At 44.8% G+C, this 17,608-nt stretch overlaps 1 protein-coding gene across 1 annotated transcript in view; it reads right to left on the reverse strand.

Annotated features, from left to right (window-relative positions):
- Nucleotides 1-5,943: 5,943 nt before the first annotated feature.
- GNPDA1 (glucosamine-6-phosphate deaminase 1) overlaps nt 5,944-17,608 on the reverse strand; it is a 55,915-nt gene continuing 44,250 nt past the window's right edge. Inside the window, exons 6-7 of the mRNA XM_077473133.1 lie at nt 16,354-16,528; nt 5,944-7,434 (exon numbers count right to left, since the gene is read on the reverse strand). Coding sequence (XP_077329259.1) covers nt 7,334-7,434; nt 16,354-16,528 — 276 coding nt within the window. The 3' untranslated portion in view covers nt 5,944-7,333. The remainder of the gene's footprint in view (nt 7,435-16,353; nt 16,529-17,608) is intronic.

Consider the following 17,608-nt stretch of genomic DNA (forward strand, 5'->3'; position numbering starts at 1 on the left):
CACTGCAATTGGAATCATCAGTCACTTACTTGAATGCCTCAAGGGATGCCTTTCCTCATGGGGAGAGAGAGAGACCCTCCCCTTCACTTGATAGGTGTCAGCTGGTCAGCTGACTTAATTTTTCAGTGTCTGCCCCACCTCCCTACATTCTCTCTCTGGATAGGCAGGGCGGTCCAGACAGTCTCTCTGAGTCTCAGCCTCTTCTCAGCTCAGCAGGCGAAAGGCCCCCCCTCGCTGCGGCGGAACTAATGGCCAGGCAGCGCGGCCACGGCGGGGCCTCCTGGGCGATAGATGTAATTGAGGTAACTCTGCCCAAGTAATGGGAACTGAGTTACCATGAGGGAAAGAGTGTCCCCTAATGTAAGAAAAGAAAACCAGGATTTTTAAAAACTGCTTACCTGTAAAATCCTTTTCTTTGAAGTACATCAGGGGACACAGAGGTCCCTCTCTTCTTTGGTATGCACGTATATTGCTTAGCTACAAAACTGAGGTATTCCCAGTCGTGGGAGAGGTTATATAGGGTGTGCACTTCTTGCCTTAGGGCGTGCTAGTGTCCATCACCTGAAGGTGGCCTATAACCCACATAGTAACTACTATGGCTGTGTGTCCCCTGATGTACTTCAAAGAAAAGGATTTTTACAGGTAAGCGGTTTTTAAAAATCCTGTTTTTATTACATGAAAATGTTGAAATAGCGACTCTGCACCAGCCTCCTGCACCTCCCGCTACACTCCGCACCAAACGCCAGGGGGAAACCGATCATCTGGAGGGGACCCAGCGGCTATGGGTGCGCCCTAGGCGGCTGCCTAGTTCACCAAGCAGGAGAGCCGGCCATGACTGTGGATCTAGGAATGTATGTTTTTTTGTTTTTATTCTCCTTTTATTGGCTGAACTAGATGGACTTGAAAAATGTCCAAAAAGACACAACTATGTAACTATGATTGTAAAATTAAACAAAAAGCAAACATGTCTATACTTTTCTGCTCTGTGCAATAGAAACCTCCTCCTTTTTTCAGGGCTCCTGGTCCCCATGGGCATTGGACAGACTGACAGCACTCTGAGCCAATGGCTCTCGGCATCCCAGCAAACCCAGAAGTGAGGGTAGAGAAGAGATGCAGATGTGCACAGCACTGAACCAAATTAAAGCTCAGATAAGTAAAATGAAGGGTGGGATGCCAATGCCTAAACATTTTTTTACCTTTAGACCCCTTTCACACTGGGGCATTTTGCAGGTGCTTTTGGGCTAAAAATAGCGCTTGTAAAACACCTCCCCTACAATCTCAGGGTGAAAGCCCGAGTGCTTTCACACCGAGGTGATGCGCTGGCAGGACGTTAAAAAAAAAAAAAAAAGTCCTGCAAGCAACATCTTTAGAGCGGTGAAGGAGCAGTGTATACATTGATCTTCCCCCGCTTCTGCCCATTGAAATGAATGGGCACCGCTGCTGAAGCGCCTGCAAAGCGCGTCTGCAGTGGTGCTACACGGGGCATTTAACCCCTTCATCGGCTGCTAGCGGGGGTTAAAAGCACCCTGCTAGCGGCTGAATAGTGGCGCTAAAACTAGCGGCGTTTTACCATCAACGCCCGCCCGCTCCAGTGCAAAAGCAGCCTTAATGCAAGGAATGCATTAAGGTAAAACATGGTTAGGCTTTAGAGCCACTTTGCAACATATTGTTTTTTTTTGTGTGAAGGAAAGAATCATCGTTTGAGTGTAACCAATACTAAGGGATTATATTGCTTGCAGCACTGGGAGTTTGGTTTTATATTCCAGGGGAATTTCAGACTAAAACACAGGAATGTTATTTTAATTTTGTCACTGTTTTGAATCTCAATTTAATCTGATACACGATTGGTGGATGTTTTCATCATTATTATTGAATTAGTTCTCCATCAGTATTTTGGATTATCACATCAAAATAATTTTTATTTACAGCAGCGCAAAACTTTTATATTACTGGAATAGATAAAAGGTTCTTGCAACGATTGTAAGATTACATTCTACTTAACACAAAACACAGTTACTGGTGCAAAACTGAAAAATCTGAAATCTACAATCATTATATATATATATATATATATATATATATATATATCCTATGAGAGATCAAACTGAGCAAAGCCACCCCAGCTGAAGGGCAAGTCCAGGGACAAAAAGATGACTGGCTTGGGATGGGAAGATAAATGATATGATGTCTGTCTGCTGGAGGTGCAATTTTCCATTAATTTCCTACAAAGATCTAGCTTGTGCAGAGGTTTTGATGTAGCAGATCTCTGGCTGGGAAGCATAGCGTTATATAGAAGGTATTCCATGACATCTTTCTTTCCAAGTTCGGAGTCCTGTTCCTGGAGGATAGCATCCTTGTTGTGCATCAGTTATTTTATCTCCTTCTATTATAGACAGAATTTTTCACTGCTTAGGCCTCATGCACACTGGACATTTTTAGAATTGCTTCTAAAAGCTGCTAAATGTGCCTGAGAGCTAGTGCTTGAGTATTATTAATTAATTTCAATGGCCAGAATTAGACCCCATACACACTATACAACTTTTGTTGTCCGATTTACAAAAAAAACATGTAGTGCAAGGGCCTGCCTGCATATAAATTAAAACTCTTATGCAGCGTACACACGACCAGACTTATGTCCGACAGACTTCCACCGGAGTTCTGACAGAGTTCTGACGGACTTTTCGAATGAGCGGACTTGGCCACACACAATCACACTAAACTCCAACGGATTCGAACGTGATGACGTACGACTGGACTCGAATAAGGAAGTTCATAGCCAGTAGCCAATAGCTGCCCTAGCGTCGGTTTTAGTCCGTCGGAATAGCATACACACGAGCAAATTTTTCGGTAGGAACTGGGTCCGGCGGAGTTCCGTCGGAAAAATTTGAAGCATGTTCCATTTTCTAAAGTCTGTCAGACTTTTGCGAATCAAAAGTCTGTTGCAGCCCACACACGATCGAAAAGTCTGGCGGAATCATTCCGTCAGACTTTGGATGTCGAAAAGTCCGCTCGTGTGTACGGGGCTTTAAAAGGGGTTGTAAACCCTCAGGTTTTTTTCACCTTAACACATCCTATGCATTAAGGTGAAAAAACTTCCATGCCTGACACACACACACACACACACACACACACACTTTACTCACCCGAGTCCTTTATTCCCCCACCAGCGCCACACTCTCTCTCTGCCCGGGGTTCTCGGCTCTTGCTTGGATAGATTTATGGCAGTGCAGCCATTGGCTCCCACTGCTGTCAATCAAATCCAATAAGACGGGTGGTGGGGCCCGGGTCCTACATTCAGCGTCTATGGACGCCAAATGCTAGACTTGTGGGGTGTGCACGCAAGGTAATCCCCCAGGTGAGCGCTTCACCTAGGGGATTATATGATGTGGGGAGGAGCTACCAGGTCGTTTTGTGGTCACATGATAGTTCCTTGTTTTTTGGCAGCTGCGAGCAAAGATCCCTAGGGCTTCTCTAATACTCTGTATACTCTCTACTGTATGAAACTGTCTGGCCATCCCTGATTGGCATAGCACTAATCACAAACAAAAAAGTTTCAATAGAGCAATTCAAATCTAAAAGAAAAACATTTTTTACAGCTTCTTATAAACCTTTATTGAACATAAAATGTGTAGTTTTTTGTGCATTAATATGATGTAGGCAGAGTCAAAGATGATTGACAATAGCTTTCTTTTTGTCTGACAGTATCTGCATCCAAGGCTCTTTTTTGCTTTACAGGTATCTGTATCTTATTTAAAAAAAAATAAAAAAATAGGGAGGGAAATGAAAAGCTTAGAAAGGAACTGAAAATAGAGCATGCCCAGTAGATGACAAAAGGTGGTCTACAGATGTAGTGAGAACAAAGACAAGGAGGAAGGGACAGCTGAAGGCAATATTAAAGAGGGATTCCACCTACAAAAAAAAATATTAAAAGCCAGCAGCTATAAATACTATAGCTGCTGACTTAATAAATGACACTCACCTGTCCCGGGGTCCAGCGATGCCGGCAGCCGAGGCCGATCGATCTCTCGGCTGCTGCCGTCACCATTCTAGGTGAGGGTAATCGTGAAGTGAAGCGAATCAGCTTCACTTCCCGGTTCCCTACTGCGCATGCGCGAGTCGCGCAGCGCAATAGGAATTGTCCGCGCTGTCTCTCTCTGGGACCCGTGTGTGTCCCAGCAGACAGCGCGGCAGGACAGGAAGAGGCATAGACTCCCACGGGAGTCTATGCCCGGAATTGGGTGCAAATACCTGTCTTTGACAGGTATCTCCACCCCCCTCCCCCCTGAAAAGGTGCCAATTGTGACACCGGGGGGGGGGGGGGGGGGGGGGGGAGGGTTCCGATCAGCGGAAGTTCCACTTTAGGGTGGAACCCCGCTTTAACCAGGTTTATTCCCCCTGTACACAAAACAAATGCTTTCCTGACTGTGAATATGCACTCGGTTATACAGAATGTAATAAGTGTTTATCATAGTCCGAGTTTAACATTTTACCTGTCTATTTTTATAGGATACATTATGTGGACCTTACTTATAGCAGAAAGGAGGTAATAAAGATCAACCTGTAGTTCATTTATACTACTTACTTTATCCATTTAGTGACTCGTGTCCCAATTCAAAGTTTCGATTTAATGTAATGTGTAATTGTAGGGTGCATTAAAGCATATTTAAAACCAAAATGTAATATACTACAGCTTACCACGTGACTTCAGGCGTCAAAACAATTGGAATAACTTCAGTGCTTCTGCCGTAACTGATTAGCACTTGCTTAACAGTGCCTTCAGCTACAGAGTTCAGGAAGGGCTTGTGTTAAAGCTCCTTTACTCTTTGCTAGCAATATGTTAATACATCAATGTCCATAGCCTTGTCACAGTTTACCAGTAATCTTGTCATTACCAAATTACAGAGTCTGCTACTAAAAATGATATAGTTACCCATTATCTAACCATTGTTAATACTTTAAGTCCTGGCCACAGTTAAAAGTATACAGATCAAGAATTCAGTCCACATCAAGTTTGTTGTAGGTCAAAAGGGCACAAAGAACTTAATTTTACACTTGAAACCGGCGCTCTCCCCCCCTACAAAAATTAAAAGTCAGCAGCTACAAATACAATAGCTGCAGACTTTTAATATTGGGTCACTTGACATCGCTGGATTCCAGGACATGTGGCACCCCAGCTGAAATTCCGTTCGGCTCTCGGGTGCTGCCACCATCATTTGTGGTAAGGGAAACCAGCAGTAAAGACTTTCAGCTTCACAGCCAGTTCCTTATTGTGCATGCACAAAGTGTGCTGTGCTTTCTAACTGGCCTGCTGGTGGAGGAAGGACCCTGCCAACGCCAGGTCTCCTGGAAGTGAGGACTGGTACCTGTTCCCCCTCCCCCCCCCCCCCAAAAAGGTGCCAAAATGTGGCATCGCAAGGGGGGGGGGGGGAGAGAAAACAAGCAGAGCTTCAATAAATTTAATTACCACACTATGGTCTGCTTGGTGCCCCCCCTCTCTTCCCTTTAGCTGTTAGAATATGCATCAGACATTCCATTTGAAGCCCATTTGTATGCTGCCAAAAAACAAAAAAAAAAAAAAAAACACTGCAATCAATGGTTCAGAAGCATGTTACAAGGCCAGAAAGGTTAAGGGCCGGTTCACACTGCGAGCCGCGGCGAGGCGTCTCCGACTTCCTCGCCGCGACTTGCAGGGGGGGTCAGCGGCGACTTGCAGAGGACTTCTGCATAGAAGTCAATGCAAGTCGCCCCCGAAGTCGCCCCGAAGTAGTACAGGAACCTTTTTTCTGAGTCGGAGCGACTCGAGTCGCTCCTCTCAGAACGGTTCCATTGTACTCAATGGGGACGACTTGCGGGAGCGAGGCGAGGCGAGCCGTGTCGCCTCGCCTCGCGCCGCAGTGTGAACCGGCCCTTACAGGTGCTGAAGACAAAGCAAAAACGCAATACTGCATACAAAGTGTACTTTAATTGCATTCATGTTATGTCCTGAAAGGCACAAAACATGTTAAGATGTATAACACCAGTGAGACAATCCTTCAGGTATTTTAAGTGACAGTCAGGAGGTTTGGCACTACATATACCCAAGCTCTCTTGGCATCTAGTGGTCTTTCCTCCGACAGTGAAATGTCCCTCAGCCTCCTCATTCTTAATGCAGTTCTGTGGGCTCTTCCATGGTCTTGATGTTGTCAAGAGGGCATCTGACCACCAGAGCATGGGGGAGAAGAGGTTGTCGGGTCTGGTCTCACAGCCTGGAGGATTAGGTAAGTAAAAGTGCTTTTTGCAGCCCCTCTAGACTTAAAGCCTAACTAACTAACACCGTGTTTCTCCGTCAGACTATTTTGTTCCAGTAGTAGGATGGGAGCTTGCCAGAACACAGCACTGTATATTGCATGTAGCTGAGGCTGCAAACAGTCAGCACAGTGCCCCCAGCAAGCACACCTATGCAGTACATAGTTTGTTTCCGCCAGCTTTGCCTAAGCAGACTAGAACATTAAAACATGGTGTTGGGCTTTAGAGCTGGTTCCCACCAGAACACAGTGCGGTAAAGGCGCATTCCGTGCATGCTTCTCACACTGCATTCAAAAACGTACTGCCTTTGTGATCTGCTGCAGGTGCCAGTACATGTTCCCAAAATGCAAATGCAGTGCATCTGCTGGCACCAGATTGCATGGTAGTACAGCATGTTTTTCAAAAGTACTGCATACACTAGTTTGTGTGGTCCAGTGCGATTTGCAACCCATTTAAATGCATGTGCTGCCAAATCACACACACCAGATTCCTGTGCATTTCTGGTGTGAACCAGCTCTACAACAAGCATTTTAACCTTGCAGTGAATGGGCAGCCCCACTGCAAATTAATGGATTTTTACTTTCCACAGAGTTGAGCTTCAATATTTTTGAGAAAATGTTGCCTGATAACAATGAACCCATGCGGACATCTCCATATTACTGAAAAGGTTGTGGCAGAGTCCTCCTCATGTAATGTTAAGTGCACTAGAGCTTTGTGTGAAGGCTGACCAAACATGGAAAATATACATCATCTTTAATTCCCTGTAATAACACAACTGCAATCTGCTACAAAAAATATTTTGTCCTACAAAAACATGGGTAAAAAGTGAAATGATTTTCTCATATAAAGTGTACAAAACTGTAAGGCTAGGTTTAACTACAAGACATTGAAGGTTGAATTTTCACCTTGTGCTGCATACAGAATCACTATTCTTCCTGGTCTTGTCATGAGATTGGAAGAGTAATCTAGCCCCTTCAGCATAAAGTACTAAAAAAAACACATACTCTGTACAATGTAAGCATTCCAATGCAGCATTATTAACACTACTTCAGTCACTGTATGGTTTCTTTGGAGTGTGATCCTCTTCTGTCCCCTTTTTCTTCATGCTGTACAAAGGATCGACAAGTTTGTTGTGAACATGCATTAATCCTGTAAATGTGAGAGGAGAGAGTTATTAATCTACAGGAGAATACAACTCCGATTGTTTTCTATTCCAGAGCACCTAATTAAATTTAATTCCAGGTATGTTTTCTTTTGCATAGTTACAGTACATTGGTCCAGCTTGAAGCAATGGAAATTTACACATTCCATACCTTGCTGATCCCTATGGAAGTGGAGAATCATTGTAGTGGTTGCCATAAGTACAGTGATCCTTGCTACCGCCAAAGTCCAGTGCTTTGCCATTTTGGAACCACATGAGGTCGTTGGCTCAGCACAGGCACCATTCACATAATGCCATGCATTTTTTCTTGATGAATGCAAAGTATTCTGATTGGAGAAGGCAAAGATATGGAACACATGAACTTGCAAAGGTTGAAGGAAAACCAATTTAACTGTGAAAAAATTCCATATATGGCATTCAGCTTTAATGGGCAAGTCCGGGTTCACACTACTCTGACATGGAAGTTGGAAACTGCCGATCAGACTTTGCCCTACGACTTCATGTCAGCCTTCCATGGGACTTAAGGGGAACCCCCAAAAACAAACCCCTAACACACGGCGTGGGGTCCCCCCAAAAATCCACACCAGACCTTCGAGTATGCAGCCCAGTAGGTCAGGAAATGGGGGGGAGCAGGACCAAGCAAGCACCCACCCCCCCAATGTGCCCACAACATGGGGGGGGGGTGATTTTGGCCAGGGAGGCTCTGCAGCCTCTACCCCAAAGCACCTTACCCCTATGTTGTTCATGTCGATTGTCTTCCCGACAGTTCCAGGGGCCCCAGATACTGGTCCTATGTGAATGAGTAGGAGTACATTGTACCCCTACTCATTCGCCAGAAGAAAAAAAAAAACGGAGGGAAAAGATATCAGCGGAGAAAGACGACATGTTGGAGCTACTTTAATGAAGGACTGTGTACTGTTATTTGACACTTTTTGGGTGATTAGGGGTACAACGTACCCCATACTCACAGAGTGAGGGGCCGGGATATGGGGGTCCCCTTGTTAAAGGGTGCTTCCATATTCCAATAAGCCCTTTGCCTGCAGACCCCCCACAACCACTGCCCAGGGTTGTCAGGAAGAGGCCCTTTTACCTATCAAACATGGGGGCAAGGTGCTTAGGAGTGGGGGCGGAAAGCCCCCCTGCCCCAAAGCACCCACCCCCCCCCCATGCTGAGGACATGTGGCCTGGTATGGTCAGTTTGCGCACTCGTCTCTCCCCCTCTTACCTGACCTGCATGCTCGGATAAGGGTCTGGTATGGATTTTGGGGGAGGCCCCACAGCATTTTAAATTTTTTTTATTTTGGCGTGGGGGTTCCTATTAAAATCCATACCAGACCAAAGACCTTCAAGATCTTCATAGCACAAGTCGCATGCCAAAGTCAGATCAGTGACGGTGATCCGAATTTAATCCAACTTTAATTATATTGAATGGGTTTAAAGTGGTTGTAAACCCTCCCCCACAACTTTGTCCCATGTAAATCAGCATAAAAAACCCTAATGAACACTGCTTGTAGATACCCTGTTTCCCCTAAAATAAGACCTAGCGTGATTGTCTGTGTTGGCTGCAATATAAGCCCTACCCCACAAATAAGCCCTACCCGGTTTCCGCGAAAATAAGCCCTACCTTGAAAATAAGACCTACAAAGGACTTTAACTAGGGCTTAGTTGGGGGGTAGGGCTTATATTGCAGCCATCACCGACAATCACGCTAGGTCTTATTTTAGGGGAAACAGGGTATCTCCTTACTTGCTTAGTATTGTTGTAATCCTTGTTGTTCTGTAGAATGAAGTCTCTGAGCATGCCCAGATCTCCCCTGATTTAAGGCACACTCTCTATGTCTTATCTATCTGTTATCAGGACTTCCTACAGCACAACACTGAACTCTGCTAATCACTCAGAGCTTCCTCCTACACACCATGTGACCATGTGACCTCACATAGTCTAAATATTGTCCATTACTGCAGTCTTATCAGCTGAAGCTGATATGTCTGACAAAGGGAAACATTAGACATCAGCACAAGTAAATACTATGAAATAAACAAGTAAGCTATGAACAGGGAAGCAGGGTTACCATAGAAACTTTGGATTGAGAAGGAGGCTTGGTTAACAGTACAGGAAGTGCTCAATTTAAGGGCGGAAATACACTCCACTGTGGACTCATAAAACAATACCTAAAGTGGGGTACCCCCTAAAAAAAAAAAAAAAAAAATTCAAAATAAATTTTTTTTTAAAAAAATTTAAAAGTCAGCAGCTACAAATACTGCAGCTGCTGGCTTTTAATAATCGGACACTTACCTGCCCCAGGGTCCAGCGATGCGGGGGAACGAAGCTTCCCCCCTCGTTCCCCGCTCCGCTCGCGGCGCCATCATGCGTACTGTGGGCACCCGGCTGCGCATGCGCGAGCAGTGCAGGGCACCGTGATACGCCGTACAGTCACCTGGGACACGTGACAGGTCCCAGGTTAATGTGCGGTGCAAGGGGAAATGATGTCACCAGCCCGGGCAAGGAAGAAAGCAGACTACAAGGGACCCCCTAGCAAAGGTATTTAGAGGCGAGTAAAATTTTTTTATTTTTTTGCCAATTATTTTTTTTTCATTTTTTTTTTTTTTTACGAATTTTAAGCAGCTTTTAATTTTTTGGTGGCAACACCACTTTAATGAAACTTTAAAAATCTTGTTTCTTAAACAGTAAGTAATATGCGATTTGGGCTGGATTACAGTGGCTTTAGTCTGATAATGACTTATTATAATGGACTAAATGAAAAGAAGCATCAGAGTGGGAGAGTTAAGTCAGACCATCTTGTGTCAGACTAGTTAAGATGGCTTTCATAGGAAATCATTGATTTATACACGTCATACGACATGTGCTTTTAAAGTGGAAGTAAACTCTCCTATCGTTTTCAGCCAAGGAAGCTGCCATCTTTGCCTCTGTTTAATCTTCAACTGCTATGGTGTTGCACATGTGATTCGTTATGACACCAGCCATTGGATGGTTTGATAGTTTGGCTGAGAGCACAGCCAATGTGCAGTTAGCATTCCCGGCATGCCTTTTTTTTTTTTAACTGTTTAAATCAATGGGTTTACTTCCACTTTAAAGTCAGAGCGTATGTCGCACCAGTGTGAACCAGGCCCAATGCTACTCTCTTGGGGGGGAAAGAAGAATAGAAAGTAATTAAATATAGAATATACAGCTGCAACACAAGTTATTGTAATTTAAGGTTATTAAAAAAATGACCTTTCCTTTTTAATCTGCTGCTCTGTAAAGTGCAACGCAATATAGCTACCTGGATGTGTTTGTGTACAGAACGCCCGCCAGAAACAATTTCCCGCTTGTGTGATTGGCTCACTGATTTTCCCAGAAGTCTACATGAAGACATTTTCAAATGGAAATTTACATATTAGAATGTTTGTCTGTTTCCCAATAGGGATGAGCTAGGCTGTTCCACAGAGTTCCGGCTTCGCCGAACGAGAGACCGTTCCCACCATATTTGTGTGGCACTCATGGCCCACAATGCACTGCGCCATCGCACCTCATGTGGTTCCAAACTGCTTGGGAACCTAGCGCTTGTTCAGTGGTGTTGTGTGCCTCCTGCACAGTATACACCTGAAGATACCCCTTATTGCTGGTGTTGTTCTGTTTCTGTAACACAGGCAGGCAGCTGCAGTAATTACAGTCGGTGTACTGTGTCATCTGCTCAGTGTGCACCTAAAGCTACCCCAATTGCTGTTTTTTCCATTTTTTTCCCCCCCATTGCAGGCCATTACTATGTCTGGAAGGCCAACAAAGAGAGGCAGACAGTCACGAGCCAATAAAAGAGGGCAAGCAGGCTCTGTGTCTAGAGACAACAGTGCTGTTCGTGGACGCGGTGCATCGTCATCGACGCATGGCCATGGGAAACGCTTGTCCTTATTTTCGGCAGCTGGATTTGTTGAGCCGCATCGTGCCGAATACTTGGTAGAGTGGATGACCAAGCCCTCCTCATCCTCTCTCACCCAGGCTCAGGGTACTAGCAAAGCAGCTGCCAACGCATCCTCTTCCCTCGTCTCAATGTCACCAGTCACTCCTTCCCTAGACCCACCGTGTCCTCCTGAGGAGTCCCCCGAACTGTTTGAGCACAATGTTGGGTACATGCTCCAGGAGGATGCCCAGCGTTTTGAAGGCTCTGATGATGATACCCAGCTAGAGGAAGGCAGTAGCGTGAGCGCAGAGAGATGTCCCCTGGGGCAGGAGCCAGGTCCCCAACCCCTTTTTAGGACAATATCTTACATATTAGCCATTAAAATTAGCACTTTTGATTTCGAACATTTGAGTCCCATAGACTTTAATGGGGTTCTAAAGTTCGTACGTATTTTCGGTCCGTTCGAAAGTTCTGGTGTGAACCAAACCGGGGGGTGTTCGGCTCATCCCTATTTCCCAATATACAGTGCCTTGCGAAAGTATTCGGTCCCCTTGAATTTTTCAACCTTTTGCCACATTTCAGGCTTCAAACAAAGATATACAATTTTTATTTTTTGTGAAGAATCACCAACAAGTGGGACACAATTGTGAAGTGGAACGAAATCTACTGGATAATTTAAACTTTTTTAGCAAATAAAAAACTGAAAAGTGGTGCGTGCAAAATTATTCGGCCCCTTTACTTTCGGTGCAGCAAACTCACTCCAGAAGTTCAGCGAGGATCTCTGAATGATCCAATGTTGTCCTAAATGACTGATGGTGATAAATAGAATCCACCTGTGTGTAATCAAGTCTCTGTATAAATGCACCTGCTCTGTGATAGTCTCAGGGTTCTGTTGAAAGCGCAGAGAGCATCATGAAGACCAAGGAACACACCAGGCAGGTCCGTAATACTGTTGTGGAGAAGTTTAAAGCCGGATTTGGATACAAAAAGATTTCCCAAGCTTTAAACATCCAAAAGGAGCACTGTGCAAGCGATCATTTTGAAATGGAAGGAGTATCAGACCACTGCAAATCTACCAAGACCTGGCCGTCCCTCTAAACTTTCAGCTCAGACAAGGAGAAGACTGATCAAAGATGCAGCCAAGAGGCCCATGATCACTCTGGATGAACTGCAGAGAACTACAGCTGAGGTGGGAGAGTCTGTCCATAGGACAACAATCAGTCGTACACTGCACAAATCTGGCCTTTATGGAAGAGTGGCAAGAAGAAAGACATTTCTCAAAGATATCCATAAAAAGTTTGCCACAAGCCACCTGGGAGACACACCAAACATGTGGAAGACGGTGCTCTGGTCAGATGAAACCAAAAATCGAACTTTTTGCCCACAATACAAAACGATATATTTGGCGTAAAAGCAACACAGCTCATCACCCTCAACACACCATCCCCACTGTCAAACATGGTGGTGGCAGCATCATGGTTTGGGCCTGCTTTTCTTCAGCAGGGACAGGGAAGATGGTTAAAATTGAGGGGAAGATGGATGCAGCCAAATACAGGACCATTCTGGATGAAAACCTGTTGGAGTCTGCAAAAGACCTGAAACTGGGACGGAGATTTATCTTCCAAAAAGACAATGATCCCAAACATACAGCAGAATCTACAAAGGAATGGTTCACAAATAAACGTATCCAGGTGTTAGAATGGCCAAGTCAAAGTCCAGACCTGAATCCAATCGAGAATCTGTGGAAAGAGCTGAAAACTGCTGTTCACAAACGCTCTCCATCCAACCTCACTGAGCTCGAGCGGTTTTGCAAGGAAGAATTGGCAAGAATTTCAGTCTCTCGATGTGCAAAACTGATAGAGACATACCCCAAGCGACTTGCAGCTGTAATCGCAGCAAAAGGTGGCTCTATAAAGTATTAACGCAAGGGGGCCGAATAATTTTGCACGCCCCACTCTGATCGCTCGCTCTGACATCACGACGCCGTGTGCATACACCCGGAAGTGGCATCCTCGCACGCCAGCCGACCGCGAGGCTTCCTTGTGGCGGCTGCTATGGGGGACACAGAGCCCGGCCAGTCACTGCGGCCCTGCTGGGTGTGTCCCCACACATACTCCTGGCCCCCCGACGCTCTCCAATTACTGTGCAGGATTTGCACAGAGAGGGGCGTCACCCCTCTCCACGCCGTCCCTGGCATTCCCGCCCATGTATCTTTTTAAAGAAAATCAACAGCACACATCAGTCCCGCTGCACACCACTCTGCATGGCACTCTACTGCTCCATCTCGATTGATGGCAAGTACTTTTTTACTCTAGGCATCATTTAGCCCTTTATTGACCTCTCCTTAACCTGGGTCTTCACCCCATGGATTTGCCTACTCAGTTGTCCCCACCCAATTTGCCATCCTTGCTTCTGGGATCCACGTCGGTCTTTTTGACTGTTTTTTGCTGTAAGTTCTCCATCCAAGGGCCACAACAGGTATTTATCCTAGCAATATTACCCCCTATGCCTCCTGAGAAACCTAGATGCCCTCTGGTGGTCTCTAGGTGGGTCTCGCCTATTGGCCCCCTGTCTATAATTTTTCAATATAGTCCACTAGCATTACTTATGGTACATTCTTATTTTAACCTCCTGTTAGGTTGCCCCTCCAGGACTTTAGGTGAGACTTTCTTTGGCGCCCTCTGCTGGGGAATGTCCTGTTGGGGTGGTCGGCGGATAGGCCTTGCCCCCAGCTCCGAGCCGTTGCGGGAGTACACAGCAGTGAAACTTTCCCCGCCCTGCTGTTCACTACACCAGGGTTATTTATGTTTTTAAAGTTTGGATGCACTGTGATGAACCAAGCTATAATACAGGGTCAGTATGTACATATCTCCATCCCTACACCCTTGATGTTGCAATAATTATGTTTGTGTGTATTAGCTATATGTTCTTCTCATATTGCTTTTTCTTTATAGATATATATGTACATATGCTGATCCATTTTTCCTGAAGAAGAGTTGAAATACTCTAAATGCGTCAGATCCATACCTGTATTTGCTCTCTAAGTTCTCTGTTTACTGAATCCCTCTCTTTTTTAATACACCTGTTAATGTTTTGTATATTCATGTAGGTTGATTTTCCTACACACGCTATATTACTTGTTTGAAATAAATATCCAACAACGCATTATACTACCTAGTAGTTGTCCTTTCCCTTAAAAGTTCACAAGAGGTACAATTTTTGCATACACAGCTATTTTTGGGACAACTTCAAACCAACTGCAGCACTCTCCCCCTTATTTTTACACGAAAATACAAGTCCGATTTTTGGCATCCCCTGCAAACTAATTTTTTTTGGGCAAGATATTCCCAATAGGAAGTAACGTCTAAAGGAATACCCTGCAACATTCCTTAGATCCCTGATCCTGCCGCTGCTGGTTGATAGTTATGAAGCCACTCCTTATACTCACTCCGCACAGAGAAACAAATGGGGATGTCTTCAGAATACCAAAAAGGTAGGAATCTGCAACAAAGTTTGTGAAAATCCTTGCATTGTACATGGAGCACCAAGAGGGAAATTTTTTTTTTCCTCAACAAAAGGGGAGTTACTTATTCACAATCCTTGCAATTACTGCTGCATATTGTTAACTGAAGCTGTAATGCATGGCAATAAAAACATGGTATAAAAGCACAGGATAGGTCTGTATAAAAAGAGCAATGACTAAAACTCAGAAAACTAGTGATGGAGGAATTGCTCTACGAGATTTAGCATACACTAATAAATGTGCTAGTTTGTTGTCAAGACATACCGTAGCTTTGAAATACAGTGAATCCACCAAGCCCAATCTCTTACATCCATTTTAATTTTTAACAATAAAAATTACTTAAAATGTGTCTTATTTAAACCTGGTCTCTTAAATGGTCAGTCCACAAAATAAAAAAATTCTTTAGTTATTGGCCCCAGCTCCATATATTATATACGATTTGAGACTCTTATGCCGCGTACACACGACCGGACTTTCTGGCAGACTAGGTCTGAAGGGATTAGTCCGTTGGACAATCCGATCATGTGTGGGCCGGTCTGATCATTTTTCGAAAAATAAATAAATCAGACAGACCTAGAAATAGAACAGGTTTCAAATCTATCCGATGGACTAAATTCCGAATGACTAAAATCGGGAAAATCATTTTCCCGATTTTAGTCAGTCTGTGTGCTGGTCCAACGGACCAAATAAGACGCAAGGGAAGCTATTGGCTACTGGCTATTGAAATTCCTTGTTTAGTCCCGTATACGTCATCACGTTCAAAACGAACGGACTTAGTCAGTTCACGTGTGGGCAAGTCCGTTCTTTCAGAAAGTCCGTCGGGAAGACCATCGGACTTAGTCTGCCGGAAAGTCCAGTTGTGTGTACGTGGCATAACTGACATCTTTTTGCTAGGTTTCATAACTCAATTCCTATCAACCTGGGGAATGCCAGCTGTTCCAGACCACCTTTATGTGTTCCAGCACCTCCTGTTTAATTCCTAATATAAAAAAATAATCTTACACAGAGAGCGGAACCTTCTTTATAATGTTCACAGTAGGTACAAAGGCAGCCTACTAATACAATACCAAAGGCTGAGGATTTTTTTTTTTTTTTTAAAAGATACATAAAAGGAACCCCAAAAACCCCTTTACAAGTTCGTTGTACACACGGGCATCAAGAAAACAATATATAAACCCTCTTTAATGCACATAATGCCATCTGTGACCAGAGGTGGTTTGGAGGAAGTTGGTGTTCACGTTTTAGGAAAGGCCTTATTGTTTTTGGCTTTTTTTTTTCTAGCACCATCCTCATACCAAGAGTTATGCAGGCTGATGTCAATATGGGAAGCACATATATTTGTAGAACCTATGGGGATACCGTGGTAGGTGCAGGCTGTTATTTGGGGAAAGGGAGGTTATTTACCAAAATAAATCACTAAACAAAAAGTAACAATGGATAGAGAAATATAAAAATATTATATACACATACACATTTGAGGTTTACCTTTAAAATATTTCACGGTCTTCACCCGAAGTTCTAGAGTTGCATCTTCATCACAGACAAACACTGTGCTAGGGTGTTGCTGAAAGGCAGACACTGTCCACATATGATTTACACCTTCTTCTATGGCTTTGTAAAGGGCAAAGGCTTTATGGGCACCTGTGATAAGGATCATTACCTGCAAATCACAATAGTTACTGACGTTAAAGCTGAAGTTTAATCTAATATTTTGTCAACTCTAGTTCATCACTACTCTCAAACATGCTAATAATTTTTTTAAATCATACCGGCTTTCATTATAAAACCTATTTTAGATTCCATAATCTCTGACTCTTCATGACTGAAAAAAAATGAATGAATGAATTGTACGGGGAAAGGAAAAATTAGCTGAGAAGGAAAGGATTGGAGGATGTCCTCCAGCCAGGAAATGAGGCAGACCATTTGACTTGCTGTAGCTAATGTACATTGTGAAAAGCTCTTAGGGAGGAGATTTATGAAAACTGGTACACTCAGAATTTGGTACAGCTGTGCATGGTAGCCAATGACCTTCCAACTTCAGCTTGTTTAAAGTGATTATTTTTTTTAACCTCCTCGCGCCCGCCCTATAGCCGAATTACGGCCGTAGAGCAGGCGCGTTCGTTTGGGCGGTCGTCCCTGGACGGCCTGATGTTTACTTCCGCAATGCGCGCCGCCGCGGGCGCGCATCGCGGAAGTTCTGTGTTCGCCGTGTCCCCCGGGGACAGGCAAACACAGATCGCTGTAAACGGCCAATCACAGCGGCCGTTTACAGCGTGATCGGCGTGTCCAATGGGAGATGATCTCATATGTAAACATATGAGATCATCTCGCAGCGCCGCTCTCCTTCCTCGCACAGACAGTGCGAGAGGGGAGAGATGAACGGCTGCAGCGGCAGCCGTTCTGATTCCGGAAAAAAAAAAAATTAAAAAAATGAAATAAAAAGTGCCATCCGCCCCCAGCAGTGCCATCCGCCCCCAGCAGTGCCATCCGCCCCCAGCAGTGCTATCTGCCCCAGTGCCATCCACCCCAGTGCTACCTGCCCCCAGTGCCATCCACCCCAGTGCTACCTGCCCCCAGTGCCATCCACCCCAGTGCTACCTGCCCCTAGTGCCATCCACCCCAGTGCTACCTGCCCCTAGTGCCATCCACCCCAGTGCTACCTGCCCCCAGTGCCATCCACCCCAGTGCTACCTGCCCCCAGTGCCATCCACCCCAGTGCCACCTGCCGTCAGTGCCACCT

The sequence above is a fragment of the Lithobates pipiens genome, unplaced genomic scaffold (genome assembly GCF_037356315.1).
Source record: "Lithobates pipiens isolate NorthernLeopardFrog02 unplaced genomic scaffold, aLitPip1_a1.2 Scaffold_8, whole genome shotgun sequence".
In the NCBI taxonomy this organism is placed as follows: domain Eukaryota; kingdom Metazoa; phylum Chordata; class Amphibia; order Anura; family Ranidae; genus Lithobates; species Lithobates pipiens.